Source organism: Taudactylus pleione, unplaced genomic scaffold, assembly GCF_031769625.1.
Source record: "Taudactylus pleione unplaced genomic scaffold, aTauple2 ptg000591l, whole genome shotgun sequence".
NCBI classification, from domain to species: domain Eukaryota; kingdom Metazoa; phylum Chordata; class Amphibia; order Anura; family Myobatrachidae; genus Taudactylus; species Taudactylus pleione.
Genome location: NW_028284993.1, coordinates 11492 through 37996, shown reverse-complemented (window position 1 = coordinate 37996; position 26505 = coordinate 11492). Strand labels below are relative to the sequence as shown.

Sequence of the window (26505 nt, the reverse complement as noted above, 5' to 3'; positions counted from 1 at the left end):
CTCAACATTGACAGCTCGCCCCCTTTGCTGCAAGACCCTTAGCGACGGAGTGCCTGTCACTAGCCGGGTCTCGCGCATGCGCACGACGGAGCTGGCTCCGTTGTGCGCATGCGCTGTGGGCCACCATCGACCCCGTTGCGAGCGCTCAGCGCTTGCGACCAGATCTGAATCAGGCCCTCAGTTCTATGCGATGTGATATCAGGCAGTTACAGGAGTGCCCACATCACAAGTATCCTCTCATCTCTATCTGGTGGAAGAAGAGATTTACGATGCAGGCGGATGCTATATGCCGTTTTGCGATGGTAAAGCGCATGGATGGTGGATAATTTTATTTATTAAATGAAATAACCTCTCTCTTATTGACAGTACCAAGCCTGGCATTCCTGCAGGTCTCGCTGTATTCCATCTCGTCTCTGATGATTACCGGTCATTACTCCATGTATTGGCTCCCCGGAGATCTATGAATGAATGCTGACTCAGAGCTGTGCGCTATTGCTGCCACAGATGAGATTTTCACAGTTGAGGATTTGTGAGAATATGCTAATGGCACAGCGGCCGGGACTTGTACTGAGATGCCCACCTGAGCCATCACACCTGCCGCAATTGCGTGCACATTCGCTGCATCGGACACAGATAATGCAAACATCGACTCCCTGAGTGAGTCTTTGGCCAATCAGAATGTCCACCAGAGCCATGTTATCTGCGTACTGGATCACAGACACAGCTGGAGAACCGCCCGGAACATACCTCCATTTTAGTTGACACTCCCAGTTACCTCCCACAAAATGTTCGCTTCCTGTCCATCACTTGCAAATCACTGCACCGTAATCGCAATTCAATCGCCACGTGTGCTCATTGTGGCTGTGACGCATGCGTAGATCATCGATAATCGCTCAATTGCGTGAACATCAGATTAGCGTACAACTTTGAACCCTACACTTGCTAATGACTGACTTTTGGTTTGTGTACTGATTCCCAGTGCTGTGCTGCCAGCTCCTGACCCCCGGCCTATCCCTAACAACATGTCTCATGATTCTATTGTCACCTCGGCCCAAACTTCTCAGTTGCTGCCTGGAGGAGCCAGGGGGCCACAGAATGTGCATAGCTCACAACAAAGCAAATTATGTCCTTAGGGTGGCCCTGTTCCATACTGGGGTATTCACTAGACCCATCCCCCATGTGAGCCAGCACAAACTACTAGTAGAAAGTGGGTATATTGCTGGTGCTGTGACAGCAGGTGTTTACTTGGTTCCATCAAAGACCACATCAAACTGTAAGTCCTTTTAACAGAATATTACAACTTTCGCACATTTAGTTATTACAGATTCCACATATATCTCTCTTCTGTGCTCCTGTAACACTTTCATGGGTGCTCTGATGTCCTACAATATGACTTGCAGGATCACGCCACCTATATTAGAGCTTTAAATACTAGGGAAAAAAATACAAAAGAATTGAACAGAGGTACAGGAAAGTGAGAAAGATGTAATTATAAGGCAACCTTGTGAGAAGTAGCGTAAGCCTCCACAACTCTGTGTGTGAGATGTGATGTGTGTAGTGTATGCTATAGTAGATGACTTGGGGGGTGATGTATCAAACATTCTAAAGAGTGGATAAGTTGGGCTTAGCAACCACTCAGCTTCTACCTATCATTTTATAGAATATACTAGATAAATGCTACCTCGGAGCTGATTGGTTGCTATGGGCAACTTCACTTGTCCACTCTTTTTAGAGCAAAAGAGGCCCTCCAGCTGTTGTTAAACTACAAATCCCAGCATGCATTGTAACAGTTTTAGTAGGGCATGCTGGCATTTGTAGTTCTACAACAGCTGGGGGGCCGCTTATTGCCCACCCCTACTTTAGAGGGTCTGATTCATTTCCCTCTAACAGTCATAAGTCCTCCTTTTTAATTAATTGTATATCAATTTATGTGGTATGAATATTTGCATTTCCTTACAGTGCATAATTGCAGGCTATACAAAGTTGGATGGAAGCGTAAATACAGCTAATTCAGACAATTCTTTTACCCCAAGTATAGGCTGGTGCACGTGTGAGCTGATGTTGATAAGTAATAAGCTACGCATATGGATAGTGGGCAGGGCAGAGCACAGATGCGTACAGCTCTGCTTCCAGGCGAACATACGCATCCTTTTCCATGCACGTAAAGAGGGAGCATCTGCGGTAGAGTTGCGTTCAACTCTGCATTGACCCTGTAGTTTGTGTAGGAGAACTATCTCCTCTATAGACCATGGGGTACATTTAATAAGTGGTGGGTTTGGTTCTGGTTCTGGTTGCGATTGTGGTGGAAAATGAAGGGAAACAACAGATCTGGTATTCTGCCTTTTACAGATACATTTTTCACATAAAAAACACTCACATTTACAACAATAAAATATAGCCCTGCATAAAATCTTTGTTCTCTCCAACCATAGTAGTGCACATCTTCCTACCAGAGAGCAGGGTTATGTCCTGCACCACTAGGAGATTCCTCAGATTCGTTTCCTTTGTCATCCACATAAGTACAAGTAGTGAGATCTGCTTCTACTGTGCTGTCATTCATTTATACTTCAAGTTGGAGGCACTCATGTATATAAAGTGTGGTTTTAAAATTGGATCCTTCTAGTGTGTTAAAGCATAATACTGTGAGTTCTATTCGCTGAAAAACTTACTATGGCTTTCCTTTGTTTACCTCTTTTTCTTGTTTGTTGGGCTTTTAGTATATTATTATTTAATATATCATTAAAATTTGTATTGCAGTATATAATTAGTGGGTTACTTATGTACACCACCATAGTATAACTTCCTTTCTCATTTCATTGAACATGATCATGTTGTAGTTATTAGCGGTAGCACCCTATGAGTTGAATATAAATCTGTTATAGTGTCAATGGTGAAGTTATTTAATCGGAGGGGGATATCATTGCCAACAATTATTATTGAAAGATAACAGCAGTGACTACTCCCTCATAGGACTCTAATTCATTTACCCATCCATGCTGAATCCCTCAATTACACTGAAGGACAGTGTTATGAATTGAGCTGTTGGAAAACCTGGGAGTGCTTCATAAAATAACAAGAGGTAATAACTATTGAATATCTCCTGGAACATATAAGAAACAGACCACTATATATAACAATTATCCTGATGAAAATGAGTAACGTGTGCAATTAATAGCAATAGACAGATTTTTGCATTAAGATGTTAATGATTAATTCCCACAGTTCCTCTTAACACATAAAACATTAGATTATCCATCATTTCAAGTTCTCAGCCAAAATGATGTCCGGTAAGCCTCATCCTCTCTCTCATGTAGTAGTAGATTGTAGTAGAGGACCATTAGCCGGTGCTACTAATGGCTGAACAGGCAAAGTACTGTGTGATCTCTGGATCCGTTCCCTAGAACAACAAACAGTGGAATTAGAAAATATAATGGCCGTCAGAATGAGAATTCAAGTCCATCTTCTTGTAGGGCACAACTTACATGTTAAGAGGATGTATAAACAATACACTACTGAGGGGGACATTTCTGAGACTGATGCACAGATAACAGAACACAAAAGTTGCTGTAACTCAGCAACCAATCAGTTTTTCTAGTACAGTTTGAATAAATTAAAGGCAGCATCTAGAGCTCTTTAGCCTCAGTGAGCCCACTGGTTGCTAATCACATGTTAGTATATATTATACTAAGGATGTGGTTCCCAAACTGGGTTCTGTGGTACCTGGGGTGCAAATAAATTACTTGGGCCACCATATTTGTAGGCTGGGCCATGTGCTACCTGTTAGCCTTAGAACGTCAGAGTGCAGCCAATTACACAGGCTGCACTACTTGTGTGTGGCTGTGCTGTACAGCCCCATCTGTCTTCTCATTTCTCCTCCCTCCTTCTCTGTGCAGCAAAGTGAGAAGAGGTTAATGAGCACCAAATATTTGCTGCCAATACAACAAGGGTGAATGAGCGCTCTGCACAGATTCCTGTCCTGATGGGAAAATTCATTGTTGTCTCTTCTTCACCAGTCCAGCCCTGACTTTGGTCCACCCACCCAAGTTTGTCACATCCTCTGTGTGCATCTCTGCTCCCTCTCTGTGTCCCTATCTGTCCCTCTCTATCTCCAAAATGTAATATGTACCTGTTTCTCTGTCAATCCTTTGTGGGTATATCTCCCATTGTCCCTCATCCCAGCTATTCCCCCTATGTTTTTTTGGGGGGAGATTCATTTAAGTATGAAGTTCCAACTGTGCACACAGCAGGTTATTACTGATGAAAAGTCTAGCTTACTCTTGCTTGCACCTCTATGGGGTGCAAGAAAAAACGTGTTAGGAATTCCCGTCATAGGACCCACATTGTATTAGTGCACAAGGTTCCAACAGAACCTCGAAGCTAATGGAGGAGTCTATTTACTAAGCTTTAGATGGAGATAAAGTGGACAAAGCTAAAGTACCAATCAACCAGCTCCTAGCTGTCATTTTTCAAACACAGCAGTTAGGAGCTGATTGGAATGCACTTGATCTTAGTAAATAGCTCCCCCCTGGCCTAGGGATGCTGTGAAAAAAATGCTGAGGACCTAAGGGGACCATGTACCAAACAAAGTTTGGGAACCACTGTACTAGGGTATGTTAACCATTGAATGCAAAAGAACCAAATTGTAACTCACTTGAAAGCTTTTTCTTTTTCCCGATCAGAGAAAGAGCGTGCGGTTTTTGAGAGAAATGCGGATCGGTAAGTTTGGCCACTTGTGGGTTTGTTGATATCGTATCGACCAACGCCGACTGGGTTCTGCAATGTGACAAGTACAGTAGATTAACTGAATGTGAGAAACAAGGGGACTGGATAATCCGGAGGTTCTAATACTCTGTCTAAGACATAAGCTTTCAATTTGAAGACAGTACTAATTCAGGGTCCATATTCATAAACGTGGCGAACAGAAGGAAAATGCTAAAAGTATTTGAAACTATTTTTATACTATAAAGCAAAAAAATAAAAAGCTTGCTGTAAATGTGAGTGCGAAATACCCATAGATCTCAGGGAGTTACTGTGTAAGTTTGTGCAGAGCAACCCAAAATCTTAGGAAGAGCTAACTTAGGCCGAGTCAGCACCAGTAATGCAGAAATAAAAAGAACATCTATATTCTATGCACAATAAACTTACATTACTTCCAAAGAGGACTCTGCATGACTTTCTGTCAAATCGCTTAGCAGAGGTCAGGAAGGGAACCGAGGACTGCCTCACAGAAGCGAACACTGATTTTACATCATAGGAACCAGGACCTGGGGAATGCTATCATGAAAAACAATAGATCAAGATGCAGTGACACACAGTATATTAGTATAACACAGGCATAACAGGCCGCACAGACACTTCCTGTAAGAACTCTTGCTGCGCGTACATAAACATTGCAGATGTTATTGCCTAGGTGTCATTAGTATTGATACTGGAAGCTAGTCACTAGGAGGACTGTCACAGATCACCCCACTAACCATGTGCACTTTATTGCTCCCTCTAGGGACTGATTCTGAGCCAGACAAAGTGGCGTACGTGTTTGCGCTCTTCTGTCACAGTCTCACCTGTGACTTTATGCTAATTCTACAATAAGCACTTGGTGTACAGCCGTGCGCAGGAATGTGCAAGGACTGAGACAGCCACTTTGTGCATCTGTAGGTGCTACATTACTGCTTGGTGCGTCACTGCTAGGTGCAGATTCTCCGTCAGAGTGTGGCCTCCAATGCACGCAATTAAGCATCTGATTCCAAAACCCCTCCTGCGACACACCCGCAAAACTCCCATAACACACCCATAAGATGCATCTTCCTGTGTCAGAAGAGCCACCTCCCAGTTACCGTTCAGGAATGCCCAATACATTTCTGATTCCATGCAAAGGTATCATTGGGTCCTGCGACTTTGTACCCACATACTGTGGGACGCTCAAGCTGAAATTTAAACGCATGCAAAGTTGAAAAAACATTGACCAATGCGAGAATATCGGCATTGGAACATACTCATAATAGGGCTCAATGGGTACATTTACTCAAGAGTTTTTAGAAGTGGAGATGTTGCCCATAGCAACCAATCGGATTCTAACTATTAGATTCTAGTTAAATGTTAAGTAGAATCTGATTGGTTGCTATGGGCAACATATCCACCTCTAAAAATTCTCACTTTATTAAATATATCCCCTAGTGTCTTCATTTACCTTTATGTAGCATATGTGGTGTAGCACTTGCATGAAAGTACGTGATCACCAGCCAGCATCAGTGGGCTACTATAATTATATATGAGACGCAAGAGTGGGATGGCCAAGTATAAGCTTCCCCAATATATCATTTCTGCACGATTCATGCTGCCCAATAGACACCAGCACAGCAGTTCCAATGCCTTATTTAGCCCCTCAGTTCCTTCCATCTTTAACATACTGTATGTGCAGTCCTTTTAAATAACCAGCTCTGGAAAGCTGTGTTCTATATGTACAGTACATACATTTTGTATTAAGGAATGTATCAAATTCAGGATTCTGTTGGAGACTTGGATGGACCTTAACAGCAACTCAAACATTTGGGATTCATTTAGATCCATGGGATTCAGCCAACTAAACCCAAATTCTGAGCTTACAGGAATGTTAGTGCACAAAACACTTGTTACAGCCAGGAGTCAAAATACTATTTTATCATGCTAAGTCTTAATATGCAATTAAGTAATGGAAACATATTATATGGCCCATCCATAGTTGTGTACATTTGCATAAAGGGTGCATTTGTATACATTCACACCCATCCAAGTTTCCATGGTAATACAGGCTAGATTTTGAAGCAGACATCCTGCAAATGGTTTGTACTGGATAATCAAATCCTGAATACTGACAAGTGGCCGGGGACAGTGGGCAAGCGAGCTGTAGAATATCCTGTCCGTTGGAGTTTTTGGAAAGCGATGAATTGTTCCAAACTTGCCATGTTTCTTTTTTTGATCATTTTCAAGATCTTCAATGAATGACTTTGCATCAAAGTATCCTAGCTCTGTCTGATAACATTCCTAGGGATATAATGAAACAGACATAAATACACACACAGAATAACCACCATATTCTGGCCACTTGTTTTTGCCTTTTTGGGAGAATGTAGGTGGGTTGAGTCTAGCACGTGATGTTCTGAAGCTATATCATGTGCACTGTGAATATATTTCATACACTTCTATTAGCACATTCAGTCATATTTTTAACCTCCATCTGTATTGAATCAGGAATACTAGAAGCAGAATTTAGGGTTGGCCATCGACCATTGATGATTGGCAACCATCGATGGTCTGATGTCGATCATAACTAGTTTTACCGTCAATCGGAGGCCACCAATGGTGAACATCAATGGCAAAATCCAAATGGCTAATGCCGGCTGTGTTCAGCGCATGCGCAGAGTTAAACCATTGATGGCTCAATCATTGATGGTTTCTTACTGATGGTTTGAAACCATTAGCCATGGATAACAGAGCCGTTGTTGGTCGACCCTAGTAGAATTTTGTGCACATGATTGGCGTAGCAGCACTGATAGCAGAAAGGCCGAGTTTTGCATAAAAAAAAAATCCTGTGGATATTCATGTCCCTGATGTCCACTCAAAGCACTAATCTTATAGGTAGGCATGGTATGTAAAACAGTATCTATGCTTATAAAGTAAATGCAAAAAAGATGAGGCAGTTTGTGTCCAGTTCTCCAAAGAACAGGAAACCCAATGTAAGGGCCGATGCAGATTTGAACGTAACTTTGTTTTGCAATTGGCTTCTGAGTGTTTTTGTGCTGTGTATGCTCCATAGCTGAGTCCTATGCAACTCAGTCGCATGACCGCTTCGCAGGCCTATCAACAGAATTGCGTGCTATGCAGAGTAGTGTGTACACAGCGATATGGCTGTTATCAGACTGGTGCATTCATAACAATGGTGTCTATGAAAGCGAGCAAATGCATAGGGACAGTGGGCTGAACAGATGGGACAGCACAGTTGGTATAGTGGTTAGCATTGCAGACTCACAGTTCCAAGATCAGGAGTTCAGTTCCTGACCAAGGCCTTCGGCTCTCCCAGTTTCCTCCCAGACTCCAAAAAACATAGCGTAGATTTACTGACTTCTGATAAAAAAGGACCCTAGTGTGTATGTATGTTCATGGGATACGGACCATAGATTGTAAGAACCATTGGGGCAGTGAAGGACTGAATTGTTCTTTGTAAAGCGTAGCATTATATATTCTAAATGTAAATAAATAAATGCGTACAGCTCTGCAAACAGGTGATCAACCACATTAGTTTCCTGTGCGCACAGTAGCGTATAACTGCATCCAACTTACATTCAACCCCTCATCGGCCCCATAGTGTGAAACTTGTGAGATTATTATATATATAAATAATATAAAATAAGAGATATGGTAAGAACTTACCTTTGATATCTCTATTTCTGCAAGGTCCATAGGGTTCCACAGGGATACCTTGGGTTATAGTCATGGCTTGGCCATCGGGCACCACACAGTTAACTTTGTGCTCCCAGTATGCACTGGGTCCCCCTCCCCCAGGCCAAGGCACCTCAATTCAGTAATAAGCCAAGGCCATAGGAGGAGAGAAAAAGAGAGAAGGAAGTCTGGAATACACAAGAATCACATTCTCACAACAGGGAGACGGAAAATCGGTGACCAGAACCAGACCCATATGAAGCACAGGGCGACAGGGTGGGCTCCTTGTGGAACCCTATGGACCTTGCAGAAATAGTGATAACAAAGGTAAGTTCTTACCATCTCTCTTATTTGCTGCAGCAGGCTCCATAGGGTATCCACAGGGATACCTTGGGAGTTCCCAAAGCAGTATCCTCAACGGTGGGGGCGCTCCTGTGCAGAAAGGAGCTGCCCATGATGGACCCACAGACCTCATAGAATGAGCAGTAACAGAGGGCGGAACAGGAATGCCCTCATGACTGTAAGCCTCAGAAATCGCCATGCGAATCCACCTGGCCAACGCTTGCTTGTTGGCCGGCCAACCCTTCTTATGGAAACCATAGAGGACGAACAAAGTGTCCGACTTCCTAAGGGAACTGGTATGGTAAAACCGTAGAGCTCGTACCACAAGGTCTTGTGAGTTAAAGGCCGGCACTACAATTTCCCCATTAATGTGGAAACTATAGACCACCTTAGGCAGGAACCCAAGGCAAGTCCGAAGCACTGCCCTGCTGCTGTGAAAAACCAGAAAGAGCCCCCAAATCTGACACCCTCCTGGCGGAAGCAATAGCCAGGAGAAACACAGTCTTAGCTGTGAGCCATTTGAGATCCACTGAGCCCAGTAGTTCAAATGGAGGTCAATTCCCAAGGAGCCACAGTAGGCACAAAGGGAGGCTGTATGGGAAGAGCACCCTGCATAAAAGGTGCGAACATCCGAGAGTGGAGCAATCCTCCACTGAAACCACAAAGACAGTGCGGAAACATGTACTTTCAATGAGGCTAGACGAAGACCCTTATCTAATCCTGCCTGGAGAAAAGCCAGAACCCTGGATATCCGAAATACCTGGGAATCGTACCCCCTGGGGCGACACCATTCAAAGAAGGTATGCCATACCCTGTGGTAAATCCTGGCAGAAGCAGGTTTCCGAAGCATGGATGTCTCAAGACCCACGCCGTCAAAGACAGACGACTCAAATCCGTGTAAACACAAGGACCCTGAGACAACAGGTCCGGACGTTGAGGAAACAGCAACAGAGCGTCTATGGAGAGACTCTGAAGATCTGAGTACCAGTGACGTCCGACCACACTGGAGCCACCAGCAGGATCATGCCTCCCTCTTGCTTGAACTTCTTCAATACCCGAGGAAGAAGGGAGAAAGGAAGAAACAGGTACGCAAACTGGAAGGTCCACCGAACCGACAGAGCGTCTACCAGGAGAGCCTCTGCGTCTCTTGTTCTGGACCCGTACACTCTTAGCTTGCATTTGTATCTGGAGGCCATGAGATCTATCTCTGGAAAACCCCATTTGTCCACCAGGAGTTGGAAGACCTCCTGGTGAAGTGACCACTTCCCTGGATGTACATCGTGTCGACTGAGGAAGTCCGCTTCAGAGTTGAGTACTCCTGGAATGAACACTGCCGTATGGAATCTCATGCATGAACACCGCACATTATGCACAGTTAAGCTGCTAACATGACGCTCAGTAGCGAATGCACAATATCCTGCATGCGAACGCTGTTTATTAGCTGCATGCGTGCACATCTGCCCCAAATCAGATAAACCTAACTAGCGTCTTTACATCAAACCCCACATACTCACACATTACATATTCACATACAAGGTTCCAAACGCTTTAAGGTATAAGATTCAAGTATGCACATTTACTATAATTGCTATGAAATAAAGATTATTTTGTAACTAAGGTTTTATATGTGATAAGTAAGCCATGTTTGGTATTGTACTGATGCATACTCTCTCAACAGTATTCCGGTAACATCGATGTAGAGATCGCAACAGGCATTCTCAACTTATGGACCGCAGAGACTTCAAGCAACAAAATGAACATTATATGACCAACCATTAGGATTTGCATGAGGTGGGAAACCAGAGACCACCAGTTGTTAGAGGCTGGACTGTGTATATTTGAACCAACCTGTTAAATGCCTTGTAACATATGCCCTCTCCTTTAGGACCAATGGTATTAGCAACAAACTTCTCTATTGTGTTGTCTATTTCTGGAGGGTATAAATATGTGTGCTCTGACCCTGGGTTTCGAGTCTTCGTGCTGAATGCTGATTGACGAGGGGTTTCTTGCTGATGCCTACATCTGTCCAGAGCGCTGCGTATGTATAACTGTACTTGGGTCTGTATAATTCCTTTGCGCTAAATTTGTACTTATAACTAGCGTGTAACTGACTGTACTTTTGCTTGAATAATATTTTGTGCTTTGGAACCACAGGTTCTAGGTCTGGAGTCTTTATTTACTGTATAACTGCGTACGCAAAATAGCGTCGTCCTTAGAGGTTTATAGGCAGGATATCAGAAGGTATAGGCAGGGGTGTATAGAGGTTCAAAGGCAGAATCCTTAATCCGACCATGTGATCCATCCCATCTGAAGAGGATCAGCCTCTGTAGAGGTCTTGAACGAAACTGGGCATATTCCACCATGTCGAATGTCGACACCATGGGAATCAGTAATCTCAATGCCAAGTGAATGAACACCTGGCGACCCTGGAGACAGGAACGTAACCTGGTATGTAGGGCTGAGATCTTCTCCTCTGTAAAGAAGATTCTCTGCTGCTGAGAGTCCAACAGTGCTCCCAGATGCATCATCCTCTGAGATGGCATCAGTGAGGACTTTTTCCAATCGATCAGCCGTGAGTATGCAACACCGATATTGTCAGTTGCAGATGATTGCGAAGTACCTCCGGAGACCCTGCTAGGAAAAGCAGGTTGTCCATGAAAGGTAACAGGCGAACCCCCTGTAACCGCAGGCGAGCCGCCATGACCGCCATTACCTTGGTGAACACCTGCGGAGCCGCGGAAAGAACAAACGGCAGCGGTTGAAACTGGTAATGGTGATCCAATACAGCAAATCTGAGAAACCTCTGAGGAGCCGTAGCAATGGGGATATGCAGGTAGGCATCCTGAATATTCAGGGACACCATGAAATCCCCAGGTTCCATAGCTAATATAATGGAACGTCGAGTCTCCATACTGAACCGAGGGACCCTCAGAGACTTGTTGAGAGCCTTGAAGTTGAGAATAGGACGGACAGAACCGTTCGGTTTTGGTACCAAAAAGAGATTGGAATAAGAACCCATCCCCCTGAGGGACGGGGGGACTGGAACTATGACCCCGTCTTGGAGCATAGAACTTACCACTTTCTGGATTTCCAGAGCCTTTGTGGAATGAAGGCCTACCTCCGGAGTGTAGGAAACAAAACTGATGGGGAGGCCTTCTGTTGAAGGAGAGGGCGTACCCGTGAGAAACCACTTCTCTGACCCAGGTGTCTGTGATAATCATCCACCAGTGCTGGGCAAACCAAAGAAGTCGGCCTCCCACCCTAGGGGTTCCCCAAGGGGAGGCCCAACTCATGCTGAGAGTTTGCCCTAGGCTTGGTGACAAGGCGTCTAGCACTCCAAGGTCGCTTCTTGGACTAGGGTGTCTTCCTGGTGGCTCCTGATGGCCTGGGAAAAGACTGCACCTTCTGCTTACCTTGAGGACGATCGTCTTTTCAGCCTAAGTAGCAGTCCTAGACGGAGCCTGAGGCGATGGCAGACATGCAGACTTTGCAGCTGCCAATGTACTTACAATTTTATCCAGGTCTGGGCCGAAGAGGACCAGACCATTAAACGGCAAGCCTTCCAGGCCCTTCTTTGAATGCAGACGTGGAATCTAAGAACGTAACCACCACGATCGGCAAGCCGAAACTGCTGCTGCTGAAATCCTGGAAGTAAGCAGGCTAACATCCAACGCTGCTTCGCTAATATAAGTAGCAGAATCACGGATACTACCAGCACCGTCTGCTCCTCAGAAGCATCAGAGGAGAATGACGATTAAAAAGCATCAGCCCATTTTTCCATGGCCCAAGCCACCCAACAGACCGCCATGAGCAGTCTGGCGGATCCCCCGGCCAAAGAGTAAATGGATGTTAAGTAAATCTCTACCTTGCGGTCCGAAACGTCCTTAAATGAGGACATAGACGGCATGGGTAAGATTGCACTCTTAATCAGGCGTGTCACATGGGAATCCACCTGAGGAGGGGTGTCCCACTTAGTGAAGTAATCCTCTGCAAAGGGATAAGAATATGAGTCTCTTTTGGGGCTGAAACATTCTGCCTGGGAATTTCCACGCTTCCTCCATATGGTCCACCAGCTGACCAGAGAGGAAAAACTGACGCCTTACCTTTTAAAGTATGCGTAAGACGATGCAGTCTCAGGGAGACAGTCATCCTCCATAACCCTGCGGAAAGCTTTAATTAGCCCGGATACATAAATCCTGCACTTATACTCAACCGCTTAAGTGGGTCGTTCCGAGTCAGATTCCGGGAGCTCCCCTTCATCTGACATCATCATCGTCATAATGTGGTAACAGTGGCGCTACTAATGGTCTCTCAGCAGGCCGTAGAGCGGGCACCTGCAAAACGTCCGTTAAGTTCTGTACTGTGGCGGACCGAGGGCCTGATTCAGAGACGGATGCTCTGAAAGAGCGCTCGCTCTGATTCAGGGCGTTTTTTTTTTTTGTGCGGCCTCCAGGCAACTCGCATAGCTGTGGGTGACCACCCACAGCTATTGCGACCGGCCAGGCCATCGCGACCATCGGGGCTTGTGGTAGGGTCTTGTGGACGCAAGCCTCAGAGAGCTTCCGGCTCTAATAGAGCCGGAAGCTCTCCCACTGACATCACTGGTGATGTCAGTGGGGCCACCCACAAACGGCAGGCGTTCGCTTGGGAACGCCTCAGTTTGTGAAGCCACCCCCCCGCCACGCCTCCAAAATGGTGCGAGCTGTCGATCAAAATTGATAGCCGCCCCGTTTTGGTGCAAGACCCGGAGCAACGGAGCGCTCGTCACTAAGCCGGGTCTCACGCGTGCGCACGTCAGAGCCGGCGCTTGCGAGCGGGTCTGAATCAGGTCCAGAGTGCTCACCCAGGCAGGTTCCTCTTGGGACAGCCTCTGAGGAGGAGGACCCTGTGCCACCATCAACTGCCCCGGTGCCCCAAGTACAGGGGAAGGGACTGCCGCCTGATGCGTGAACCCCAATTGATGGAACGCAGGAGGAGCGGACAATCGCCCTACCAAGGCTTTAACAGCTAGTTTAAGCGCCGCCCAAGGAGGCTCCTGGGACGTGCTGGCCACTACAGGGGTGACAGGCAGGGACAAACAAGTGCTGCATATCCCATCCTGCGGAAACTCTCCCTCCCCCACACATGTTACACCTGGAACAGTGAACCGGGGGTAGCACTATGTGCGGAATCCTCACTACCAGATATGTTAGTATATGACCCCTTACAGTAAGTAAAACACTACCCACTGTGAGGTTTAATATCCACCCTGACAGTAGTGTGCACCAATTAGGGTAGAACAGAGCAGAAAACAGGGACAGTAAAAATGGATGACAGAAGAAAATATACAGCTTTGCTAGCATAAAGTCACATACTGTGCAGAAATAAATGCCTGCACTAACAGCGCTATCATCAACCACTCAGATGCTAAGTCTGAAGTGGGAATAGCGCTACCTGACCAAACATTAAGCTGTAGGAGAGGTAGGATGGTGGGGGACCCAGGCTCCACATTCCTACTCAGCGTTGCTGTGCATCCAAGATGGCCACCGTGCGTTCTGTAGGCGGAGCCGTGGGGAAGGATCCCAAGCACCAGCGCGCCAAGCCTCAGTAGAAAGGCAGCTGGTGCAGTGAGAGAGGGGTCTTTCCCATAGTCTAAAACCGGAAAAGCACCTTCTCTGGCAGGCCATTAACCCTCAGGATGCTGGAGCGCTTCCTTAATGCTCCAGCCCCATATCCCTGGTGGTCTAGTGGTAGCGCAGGATGAGTACCTGGCTCCACTAACTGCACCCCTCAGGTAGCCCCCAGCCCTGAGGACACTGGACTGTGCCACAGTGGGCTCCGTCCGCAGACGCCCCCTGTGCTTACCTTGTTGCTCCCTGTGCACCTGACCACAGTCCTGCTAGCTGGGACCCCCAGAAAAGCCTGCCGAGTTCCCTGGTTCAGTACCGGTGGCTCAGCGCCAGCAGGGGTGTAGGTGGGGGTAGTGGGGGCTTCCGCTGGACTGTCCCCACTAGCCGCACTTGCAGTCTTCTTAACTTCGGGGCTGTTTTTGCCAGCAGCCCCCATGCAGTGACCCGACTATGGCCGGGTACCAACTGAAACTGAGGTGCCTTGGCCTGGGGGCGGGGTTATAGGAGGGGGGCCCAGTGCATGCTGGGAGCACAAAGTTAACTGTGTGGTGCCCGATGGCCAAGCCAGGACTATAACCCAAGGTAACCCTGTGGATACCCTATGGAGCCTGCTGCATAAATATATTTTAAATAAACAATTTAAATGTTGTTTTCTGTATTAGTTCCCTAATCGTAAACAATTATAGACATTCCACCCATAACTGCACCAAGTGGGACAATAATAACACCAATTTGACCTACAATGTTACAAGTTTCTCCAGATAAAGTTGGCCAAATCTGGCAATTTCCACATACAATTTATTCATTTACCACCCCTGCAGTGTCTTTGATCAAGAGGTCATAAAATCTTGTGGGTGGCTGTATTTTATTGTACTGTATTGTATTGTATAGGGTGCAGTTATTCAACCTCACCTCCTGATGGTCAGATCTGCCTTATTCAGAGATGTACGCAAACCCAATGGTGTGAGATCTGTGCATGTGCAGATCTCGTTCTGAGAGATCGCTAGCAGTGCCCCCTAAGCCACAACATGAATGACAAGCTGCGGCAGTTTGGGGACTGGGTGGTCTTGAAAACAGATGTGTCGGCCCCGTTTTTGAGGCACGCCGTGGCCAGTGTCTGCGTCTTGCAACACAGGGTTACTCAGATGGCAGATGTTTCCACAGAGTGAGCCGATGCTGCACCCCTCGGATCTGCAATGCATACAGTAGGCATCATTTTAAACTAGACGCCACCTGTGGCATAAGCATATTATTGCACAGCCGCTGCATGCAGAGTCGCAGTCTGTGCATTATCACCCATCTCTGATCAGGCCCAGAGTCTTCTGGATTTCCAAGTTGGCCACAGAACAGAGAAGATTGCTTTTTCTTATTTTTTTAAACAAGGGAATATTGTGATCATTACATGATAGCCATAAATCACAAACAATACTTAAAGAGAAGTATACCATTTATATAATAATTGAAAATAAAAAAGTACAGGCATATACTATTGTATACCTCCTGTACCGTTCGTCATATACTGGTTCCCTAATTTCTTATATTCAGTTTTATACATGTACATACTATATGTGGTCAGCATCTTCCATTCAATGACCTCTAATGGAAGCGTTCCACTTTGTAGCATACTTACAGGTGTAGCAAAGTGTCCGTACAGGATGTGCTGTGATCTTGGCCCGGTGAATAGGTCATAAGGTCCTCTTTTACCCACAACGTGCTTCAAGGTTTCATCTATGGAGCATTTTAGGTTGTAGGTTCCTGGTCCCGGCACACATTCCTGAAATATGAGCAGTGCATTAGGAAAGCAATGACACACGGCCCCTCTCATCCCATAATCACTTACATTGCTGCTTGCTGAGCCACATTTAGTCGTTTCGCTGTCCATTATACCCTTGGAGCTGGCAGACTCTGAAGCCCTCTCTTCTAGGAGTGTGTGTGGATTCCCTGCTTTGCCGTAAGTTCCAGGTCCTGGGGTACAATTCTGTGTGGAGGACAGAAACAGGAATCATGAACAAAATAGATCACATAGCAAACATTCATCTGCATGTGACATCATTCACACACTGCCAGGAAGGGGGTACAGAACTGATTCAGGTGTCTATTTATTAAGAGGAGAAAAGTCCTTTCTCTGGTGTTTTCACCAAAGGGCTTTTCTGTGCTTTTATTACATTATTAACAGATTAGCACCAGTGAAATCAGTTTGTGAGGCTTACCCCCGCCCCTATAAATCTCTATGGAGATGGCAGCTTACTGTAATTTATTCAGATTGCGTTACACTGTACCCGACAACGGGGACATGCAAAAATGGAAATACTTTGCTTCGCCAGCGTCGGGTCAAGCTACCGTGTAAAACAGAGGGGGCGCTGCCAGGGCATGCTTATATTACTGTGACCGTTCGCCGGCAGCACTAGGCTGGGAATTGGTTAATCGGTCCCATAAATGCACAGTGTGTACCTAGAACTAGCCTACAGTTTGGCTGACCCACAATGTGTAGGGGATCATTGTGCATATTCCTAGAACTCCTCTATCACTGTTTAACATGCTCTACCTTTAATTCGTCCTTGAATCGCACATCTTTAGTGTTACACAGTCCTCGCACGCTGGCAGGTTTCTTTTCCATTAGCTCCAGAAATGACTTTATGTTGTATCGACCCGGCCCCATGTTTTGCTTCTAAAGTAATCAAGCATACAAACGTTTCAGAAAATTGATTCATGTTTCCCAGAGTGTAAATTACAGCTTCACCTCACCAGCAAACGGTTCCTCTCCCATGTTTCCTTGTACAGGACATGAGGCATCACAGTCAGCCGTTCTGTTTCTTCTGCTCTTTTCCATCCAGGCGTAGATGCAACTCGCTCCAGAACGAAAGGATTATAGGGATTATAGGTTCCAGGCCCTAAACGTCTTGCCTGGATTAAATCACAGTCTTTTTACAGATACAATTTATGTCCAACATTCACATTCTTACTTAAAAATAAGAAAAAACGTGAAAAATGTTTTCTTTCTCAAGAAAAACATATAGAGAAAACCAGTCTTACCCTATAAAATACAGCCCTGCAATCAACAGAGGCTTAGGTAGATGAGGGACAGAGGGGGTAAGTGGTGTCCTGTGACCTCTAAAAGGACATTATTGTTATTCGGATGTAGCCTTGAACTGTACATCTTTCATAAACTTTCTTGAATCTAAAATCAACTTCATCAACTAGATCTTATTTAATAACATGGTGCAATGAGCATGAACTGTTTCAATCCACAGCAACCAACCAGATATCACTTTACAGGACTCTAGAGACACAAATTAATTTATGTAGTTGCCATTGGCTACTGCATGTTCCCCTCCTAATATTTTATGAAATATGTTCTTTAGAGTTTCTTAGCCAGTGGTGTATCATATATGTACTCACTGTCTCTGAAGTTGCCCTCTTGCAGTAAGGTACTTGTGTGTAGGAACCAGGTTTCTTAAATTCAGGATAAACCGCAGATACATCAAATCTATGGGATAAGATAGAAAATCTAAATGTAACTATTTATGTAAAAAAATGTATTTGTTGTTCACTCATTGGTTCGTGGCTAAAAAGTGTGTAAACATTAAAGAACAGTGGGGCCTGATTCACTACGGATAACTATTGCAATCGCGGCTGCGATTACGCACACAGGTGTGCTGAAACAATATGCTAATGAAAGCTATCGCAATGCCGTCGCACAGCCAACATACAGACGCCCACTACCGCTATGTCACATCCGTAATACCTTGCAGTGCTGTGTATACATCGGGAACATCGAGTAACATCGGCCCCTCACGCACAATTACAGCAGGTATGACCTTACTCAAATTGCTCGTTGCACGCAGTGAGTACTCAAGCTGTGTATGCCGTCGCAGTGGACAATTTATGCACGTCCATGCAACGGCGTTCAAACGGACAGGCACGCCAACGTTTCTCCAGCCACTCCTCCATCACCACCCCCAAACACCCTCCTGTCCTTCAGTCTGTGATGGCTTTGTATCGATCGCAATGCTAACTCACGTACGCGCACTGCAATGCATACGAAGTACGTACCATCGGCCGATTTGCGATCCGTAATGAATCAGGCCCAGTGACCGCAAGCCATGACTGATTCTACATAAGTAACTAATTGCTTCCTGACCATATGATAGAGGTTCCCAAACTCGCCATACAGTCCATGTTTTAAGGATATCCATGCTTGAGCACAGGTGATCTACCGTATATACTCGAGTATAAGCCGAGTTTTTCAGCACAAAAAATGTGCTGAAAAAGTACCCCCTCGGCTTATACCCGAGTCAAGTGTAGCGCTGACCGGACGGAGTTCGGTCAGCGCTACACACTGCCAAACACACAGCCGCCGGAGCCGGTTGCTGCGTGTTTGGTGTAATCAGCAGCGGCTGAGAGTCTGTATAAATCACCGGGACTCTTGGAAATGGTTGCACCAGTTGTTTAGCAGATTAGAACTTAGATGCTGACTAAGTACCGCCGTGTGTAAAGTGGAATCCAGTTCCGACTTATATATTAAAGTAGGGTCATATGTTAATTTTTCATATATATACTGCAGTGTCCAAAAGTTGATTATCTAATTCCTGTTTGTACTGGAGAATATTTTGAATATTCAGGATTGAGGATGTTCATGGACACCATTGTTAATACACCGCTATTTAAGGTAAGCTTCCTTATTTGTCACACTTTTGCACCCTGATGACAAGACCGCCCAGGTCTTGAAACGTTGGCGAATAAAGTCACTTTTCTTCATTTATAAAGACCGTGGAGTGCCGCCTGTAGCTGTTTTCTGACAGACATCGCATTTTTACATACATACACATATATATATATATATATATATATACATATATACACTGTACAAAAAAAATAGGCAGCACTCGGAGACTGGATAAGACTCGTGAAACCCTCAGCCGAGGGACTTTTAATCAATCATAGGTCGACGTTTCGGGGTCTTGCACCCCTTCCTCAGGACAGCAGAATAACACAATTCAAACAAACAGACATATTTATATCATAACTACTCACCACTAAACAGGCGCCATGCACACCTGAGCTCCGTCCAGCAGCCGCACTTCCGGTCGCGGCAAGTCCGCAAAAACCGGAAGTGACAATTAGATATCAGGTCTAAAAAATTTGAGAGGAGAGGGTATCCGGTGGAAGAATTGATTAAGGCTAGACAAAAAGCATTGTCTGAGTAGGGAAGAGTTATTGAGAATTGATCCTAAGGACAAAAAGCTAAATCAGCTACCATGGGTCCATGAATACGATGTTAAGAGCAAATATACCAACAAAAGAGCTAAGAAGTTATGGCCCATTATTACATCTGATCCAGAGCTAAAGTGTTTGCACAATACTAAACTATTACCTAGCTATACCAGAGGGAGAAATATCAAAGATCTGGTGGTTAAAACTGATGTGACAAATTTTTTAAAACCTATGCCTAAGCCCAATTTCTTGACACGTAAAGATGGATGTTTTAAGTGCCTAGGGTGCACGACGTGTTCATATCTTGAGACCGGGGATACCATACTCCATCCATACTCGGGGAAAAGATATAAAATTAAGTGGCCTTTGACATGTACCTCTAGATTCATCATCTATGTTATTATATGCCCATGTGGCCTATATTACATAGGCAAAACTGAATGCCAATTTAAAATCAGAATGGCTCAACATAGATCGGCAATTAGAACAGCTATCTCCACTAATGGTAGTGAACAACCGGTAGCACGCCACTTTGCGCATAACAAACACAGTATAGCGACCCTCAGATATAAGATTATTGACCATGTACCCTTGTCACTAAGGGGTGGTGATAGAGGAAGGAAACTCCTGCAATTGGAGACACAGTGGATCTGTAGATTGGATACTCTTTTTCCTCGAGGGTTAAATGACTCTTTGGGTCTTATTAATTTCTTATAAATTTGTGTAATTTTGGATGGCTTTATATGCCAATGTTGTGGATCTTCTATGACATGAATATGTTCATTAAGGATTGTATATGCATTTAAATTTGGTAGTAGTGGTGTTTTTGTGCCCACTAGATGGCTCCATTTCTCCATTATGTAGTATTGATTTTTTACTTGTCATATTGATGACAATAAGAGGCAATGTCATTAGTGGCAAAATGTTTTTTATAGTGTTACTAATGCATTTTTTATCTTTAGTTATATGTCCACGTTAGAATATGTGTATTTTATTTGAGTATTTATATGTATGTGTATTCACTTTACACTTTTTGTAAGTATCACTTTTTATACACAACAAAGTTTGTATAATCCTTTCTGTGCATGATATTTGTACGCAGATCTTATGTTTTTTACACAGTGTACATGTGCTGAGATATATACACTTTATGGATCTATTGCATTATGATAATGACTAAGTTTGTTCACGATCGCACTGTGTATGTTATTGCAGGTTGCCATGGCGCTGGGTCCCGCCCGGGTGACGTCACTTCCGGTTTTTGCGGACTTGCCGCGACCGGAAGTGCGGCTGCTGGACGGAGCTCAGGTGTGCATGGCGCCTGTTTAGTGGTGAGTAGTTATGATATAAATATGTCTGTTTGTTTGTATTGTGTTATTCTGCTGTCCTGAGGAAGGGGTGCAAGACTCCGAAAGGTCGACCTATGATTGATTAAAAGTCCCTCGGCTGAGGGTTTCACGAGTCTTATCCAGTCTCCGAGTGCTGCCTATTTTTTTGTACAGTGTGTATTGGGGGTGCTGTCCTCCTAATAAGGAAGGCACCGGAGCAAGGTGTGGGCTGTTTGTCCAAGTTACACTGCGTGAAGGAGTGCCGGAGTTGTTGCTTATATATATCTATACACACACACACACACGTATAATACGAGGGCAAATAGCACCCTGCCCTCCAGGAGGGCAAAAAGCGCCCTGCCCTCACAGCCGTCTTCACCCGCGGGACGCAGTGTCCCGCAGGGGGAGAAATGTGCGGTGACCCAGTCACCGCCGGAGAATAGACGCCGGGTAGCATCTATTCTCCCTCTCTGCAGCGCTTGGGGGCTGCCCGGCGTGTCCGTAAGTGCCGGGCACGCCCCCAAGTATGACGAAAAGGGAACGCGTCTTATACACACACCCCCTTTTTGGGCGCGCGCACAACGTTGCCCTCTCTAGCTCCGGCACCCTGCCTGCCGCCGGAGCTAGAGTGAACACTAGGACACTAATATATATATATATATATATACACACCCACACAGGACACTATAGAATTATATATATTTCTGCTGGTGCATACCTGGTGCTGCAGTACTGTACAATAATATTGGGCAGTTTGCTGCTGGGCGCTGGCAGCCTGGCTCAGTGCTGCATTACATCTGCTGCCTGGTCTGAAGTCTGAGGCTGACGGCGCAGGGGCTAGAGACAGAGCAAAGGCTCCGTCAGCCATTTTTTTTTTTTAACTCCATCAAGCATCCAGCTGCCTGATCGCATGGAGGGGGATCAGATATTGAAGGGCGGGCTGAGTGTGAACTGACCTGGCGTCCCGGCAGCCCAATCCACCCCCATCCACCCCCGGAATCAGTCCAGGAGGGGCGCATACATAGCACCAGGACTCAGGGAACATTGAAGACTGGAGGCGGAGCAGCAGACTGGGCCGGCCAATGACATCGCCGGCACAGGACCCAGGCAGCTGCCGCAGCCTCTAGCATTGTGAGCCATATTCAAGTAGAGGTGTAGTTTTCACCTGTCCGACTGTTCGCTTCATTCGCCTGTTTCAGAGGCGAATTTATTCCATGCTCGTCCCCGCTTTTCGCCTAATTCAATTGCAAGACAGGCGAAAACGGAAATAGGCGACTGCGGAACAGGCGAAAAATACTGAAAGAATTGGGGAAATGAGTCTGTACCCCAGAAAAAGATATATTAACCTAGGGAATCAATATAAATGTGTACTAATAGCCCTAATAAGACTATTTTGGGTATTTAAGTTGTGTAAATTGCTTGCTATTAGCGTCTTTGTAAAAGTGGTGAAGAATGGCATAAAGCTGTATTTTTTGGTGAAATTAAGTAAACCAGTCAAATTTGGGGTGCTTGAAAAGGGTGCTAGCATGTTTTTATGTCTCTAAAGTGAACTTTTAAAAAACGTGAAAAATCCACCTGCTGCATGCACCTGCAATCCCAAAAACCCCTGACCCATACTTGGGGACCCCCAAGAAGTCTATTTCGATACTTTTAATGTTTATCCCCCCACTTTTTAAATTCTCACCCCAAAAATGACATGTCTTTTTTGGGGTGTTCTTAGGTTTTTGTTTCTGTTTTTTTTGCAGATTTGTCCTTTGGTGGGCTGTCCCAAGGGGTCTGAGTTTTTTCACCACGTTTACACCCCAAAATAAAGATTTTGCATTTCTTTTCACCAGCTATTGATTGGAGAATCATTTTTGGAGAATTGTTTCCACTTAGGCGAAATTGTCCTGGAATTGAATTTGGCGAATTTTTTTTTAGGCAAATTTTTCACAAAAAAACAGGTGAATATGGCTTTTCGCCTCTAATTGAATTCCCCTCTATGTGTGTCTGTTTAGTTTGTCTTCTCCGCGGTTGGGTGGGAGGGAGCGGGTGTAATGGGCGCCGCCACTGGGATTCACCGGGTCTCAGCCTGCAATAGTGGCTTCTAAGAGAGGGAAGGCAATGCCCTCTCTCCAAGACAGCCTCAGCGGGCCGCCCATCAGGTCCCGACGCTCTTAGGCAGCTGCCTAAAGCTGCCTAATGGAAGCGCCGGCCCTGGAAGTGTCAGCTTATAAAACCTGCCACTACGTAAATAAAGCCCCTATAGTGCGAAGTTAGAGTTCAGCTGGAGACTATGGTGTATCCCTTCATGAGTGTTGGTGCAGTATTATATACATCAATTACCAGACCATATTTCAGTTTTTCGGTTATTCCAAAAAAATATATTTTTTAAAATGCTTTTTGTGCCCTGTTGTATGACACCTGACAGGAAGATCTCAACAGAAGGACAGCACTAGAGCATTTCATGGTAAAAAAATATTTTTCTAAGTTGGTTTAATTTCACTTTATTTTTCTATAAACATTTAGTTCTAATTTTAAGTTGCATAACATATCTGCAACTGCACGTTTAAATGTATTAACATGGGTGGGAGCTTTCATACTGCTAATCCTGCCACTAGCTAAAATACACTATAGGATTTGACGGCAGATAGGAACCACTTGGCCCATCTAGTCTGCCCATTTTATTTTGGTAAAAGAACCGTATATGATGCTTTAGAAACATAGACTCTAGGGAAATAGTGCACATTTATCAACAACATAAAAAATTATATTTCCATTTAAAATTCGATTCGCTGTTTACCAAACATGAAACTGGCATTTCACCTAAAAATTTTCAAAGTGTCTTTTCAAGGTCATCAAGGCAAATTTACATCATTATTGGTAGAGTTCAGTATAAATGGACTTTGTCATTGTGTAATGTCAAAATGCCAAACTATTGGAACAGTGTGGAGGGTCAAAGAGCCTGATTCATTACGAATTGCACAGCGAAAATATGCAATCTCAGTGCCATCGCAGCCTAAAATAAGGATGACCACTTCTCCTTACTCACATCCATAATACTTTGCAAATCTGCATAATCATCGGTAGCAACGAGTACCATCAGACCCTCACGCACACTTGCACAAGGTCAGAATTTGCTAACCTCATCGCACGCAGTGAGATCCCAAGCTGCATATGCCATCGAAGTGGCATTTATGCACGCCACTGTAATGGCGTTCAAATGCACTGGCATGTCTGAGTTTTGCCGACCACCCCCCCAATCACCACTCCCAAACACTCACTCTGTTATAGGCATGTGTAGTCACTGCGATCGCAGTCCGATCGCAGTGACATTTGCGCACTGCAATGCAAACGCAACAATCGGCCGTCTTCGTGCATAATCGCAGTTGCGATCAGTAACGAATCAGGCCCAAAGTGCAAATAGGGGTGTGTTTACTTAATACAGAGTATTATCCTTTATTTCTTGCGCTGCTTATACATGAATGACTTACACCAATATTGTACCGTGTAAACCTTTTTTTTATCAGGAGACATCTGGGCATTATAGAACAGTTCTCTACTTGAAAGCAACTTCTATTACTATAATTGATGCTGCTATTATTCTGGTGCCATTTCAATTATAATCTATGTGATTCCCACTGTTGTCACATTCTCATTATTGCATATATTTTGCCACATTTTGGACTCAATTACTAAACATTATTTGTCCATATTATCTATTGTAGGCATTATTATTCTTTATAAATGATTGTCTATCTCCCCTTTAAAATACCTTGGGCTCATTTCAGCCATCTACTTAACGCAGGGGTGTATCTAGGGGTCCGAGCACCCCTGGCAAAGTAAAGGACCTGCGCCCCCCCTCCCGCTCCCCTCCTTTTTATAGGAATAATTATACTTTCTAATTATAACTTAAATATTTGCAAATAAAAACAAAATTAATCAGTTTTAAAAGAACTAAAAAACTCTTTATGAAGCTATCTGGGGCTGCTATGAATAACAGGCACACAGGAAATTAACTACTGCACAAACTTCTTACCCCGTTACCCTCCTGCTCATCCCCCTTACTACACTATGGGTGGTATTCAATTGTTATAGTGCTCCCAATCTCCCGTCTAAAGTGACAGGAGATCGCAGGGCGCTTTTCAATTGTTGCAGTTTTTCGCGCTGATCGCGCCCAAAGTGTTCAGGTTTAGCCGTGTAAAGCAGCTTCCCCTGACCAAAGTGCTGGGCGCGACCGCGAAAAGTGATGTTTGGGTGCCCAAACAGGTCACTTTTCGCACATTTCAGCTCGCAACCCGCTGGGGCTGCGAGGGGCGTAACAATTGAATACCGCCCTATAAGGACAAAGCTATCATTGGCTACCCACTCCACTTACTTGGGTTGCAGATTGCTGGCAGGTCTCTGGTGGGCTGGAAGACTGCTGGGCCCTGTCACTGGTAAGCAGGCTGCTGGGCTCCCTGGCTGGTGCTGGCTGCTGGGCTCCCTGGCTGGCAGGTTGCTTGTCTAACCAGATGCAGCATGCAGACTCAGCATAGGGAAGTAGAATCCATGTGCAGGTGGAACGCATAATTCCTTTCTACTTCCCTTCCTGTGTACACACAGCACAAGTCCACTCACCACTATACAGGCAATCATTTGTCCAGTAGCCTGTCATTTAAAGTTTGTCCCACCCCCACCATTGGACCTTATCCAATCAGCGTGGGGTGTAGTGGACGGGTGACAGAGAGGACAGAGACAGAGACAACTTCAAGTACTGTATGTAATTTATGTGTTTAACACTTTGCTGCCAGCCAATTTTATGCGTTGGGGAGGAGGATTTGTGCTATAGAAGCTGCTGCCTGTGACTAAGAGCAGACGCTGCCTCTTGCCTGTCTGCTCTAAATCAGTGATCCCCGCAGCAGCAGTACACACACGATACACAGAGCAGTCAGGGAGGAGGGAGGACGGGCTTAGGCTGCTCAGCTCCAGGACAGCGTGTCCTGTCATGCTGCAGCTACATTGTTTCACATACATGATAGAAGAACTAACCAGCCAGCTGCTGTGTGTGTGTGATAGCGCTGGATGTAGATACGCCCCTGACTTAACGATACATTAAAGAAAGTTAGGCTGTAACATTATAGACCTTCTCATACACCAAGGTGTGCTGTTATGTCTCTGTTTGCTTTAGTTTCCCACTGTCCCAAAAGCATTATATTCCCGCAGCCTGTGCGTCCTGGGCTGGACATTTGTACCTGGCCTCCTGGCTGCCGAAGGGAGCTCCACTAAACTTCTTCTTCTCCGCCATACCTGCGCCTGGTCACCATAACAACGGAGACGCCTGTCTCCTTCCCTGCTACTACCGCATCACGTGATGACACTCACTAGCCAATCAGAGCACTGGCACAGTGGTGTGACGTCAGATGCCATGCAGCGTCCTGTGTGTGTTAGCGCCTGTCTCCTCATAACCTGCAGATGATGTCTCCTCCTGCCCTGGCTAGTGGCTACCTGTCAGTGCATTTTACTGTGATTGCTCTACAGAGAATATGAACTGCTTTATGTACCTTCCCACAAATACTGAGCCGGCCCTAGGCATACTAAGCAAATGCCTAGGGCGACTGAAACGCCTTGGGGCGGGG

The 26505-nt window shown here is 45.2% G+C and overlaps 1 protein-coding gene across 3 annotated transcripts; it reads right to left on the bottom strand.

Moving 5' to 3' along the window:
- Positions 1–3136: 3136 nt before the first annotated feature.
- On the bottom strand, positions 3137–26191 carry LOC148481220 (ciliary microtubule-associated protein 2-like). 3 transcript variants are annotated; one of them, XM_088453802.1, is made up of 11 exons: positions 26122–26191; positions 25266–25478; positions 17766–17853; positions 17112–17270; positions 16912–17034; positions 16207–16344; positions 15997–16140; positions 6853–7020; positions 5146–5274; positions 4652–4773; positions 3138–3397 (listed from the first exon to the last, which is right to left on the bottom strand). In XM_088453802.1, exons 4-11 carry the CDS (start codon positions 17157–17159, stop codon positions 3307–3309), a joined length of 963 nt encoding a protein of 320 aa, XP_088309928.1. In that variant the 5' UTR covers positions 17160–17270; positions 17766–17853; positions 25266–25478; positions 26122–26191; the 3' UTR covers positions 3138–3306. The 3 variants fall into 3 exon arrangements, with proteins under 3 accessions (XP_088309930.1, XP_088309928.1, XP_088309929.1); XM_088453804.1 differs by lacking the exon at positions 26122–26191 and having other exon boundaries at positions 3137–3397; positions 17112–17216; positions 25266–25502; XM_088453803.1 differs by lacking the exon at positions 26122–26191 and having other exon boundaries at positions 17112–17287; positions 25266–25502.
- Positions 26192–26505: the final 314 nt, after the last annotated feature.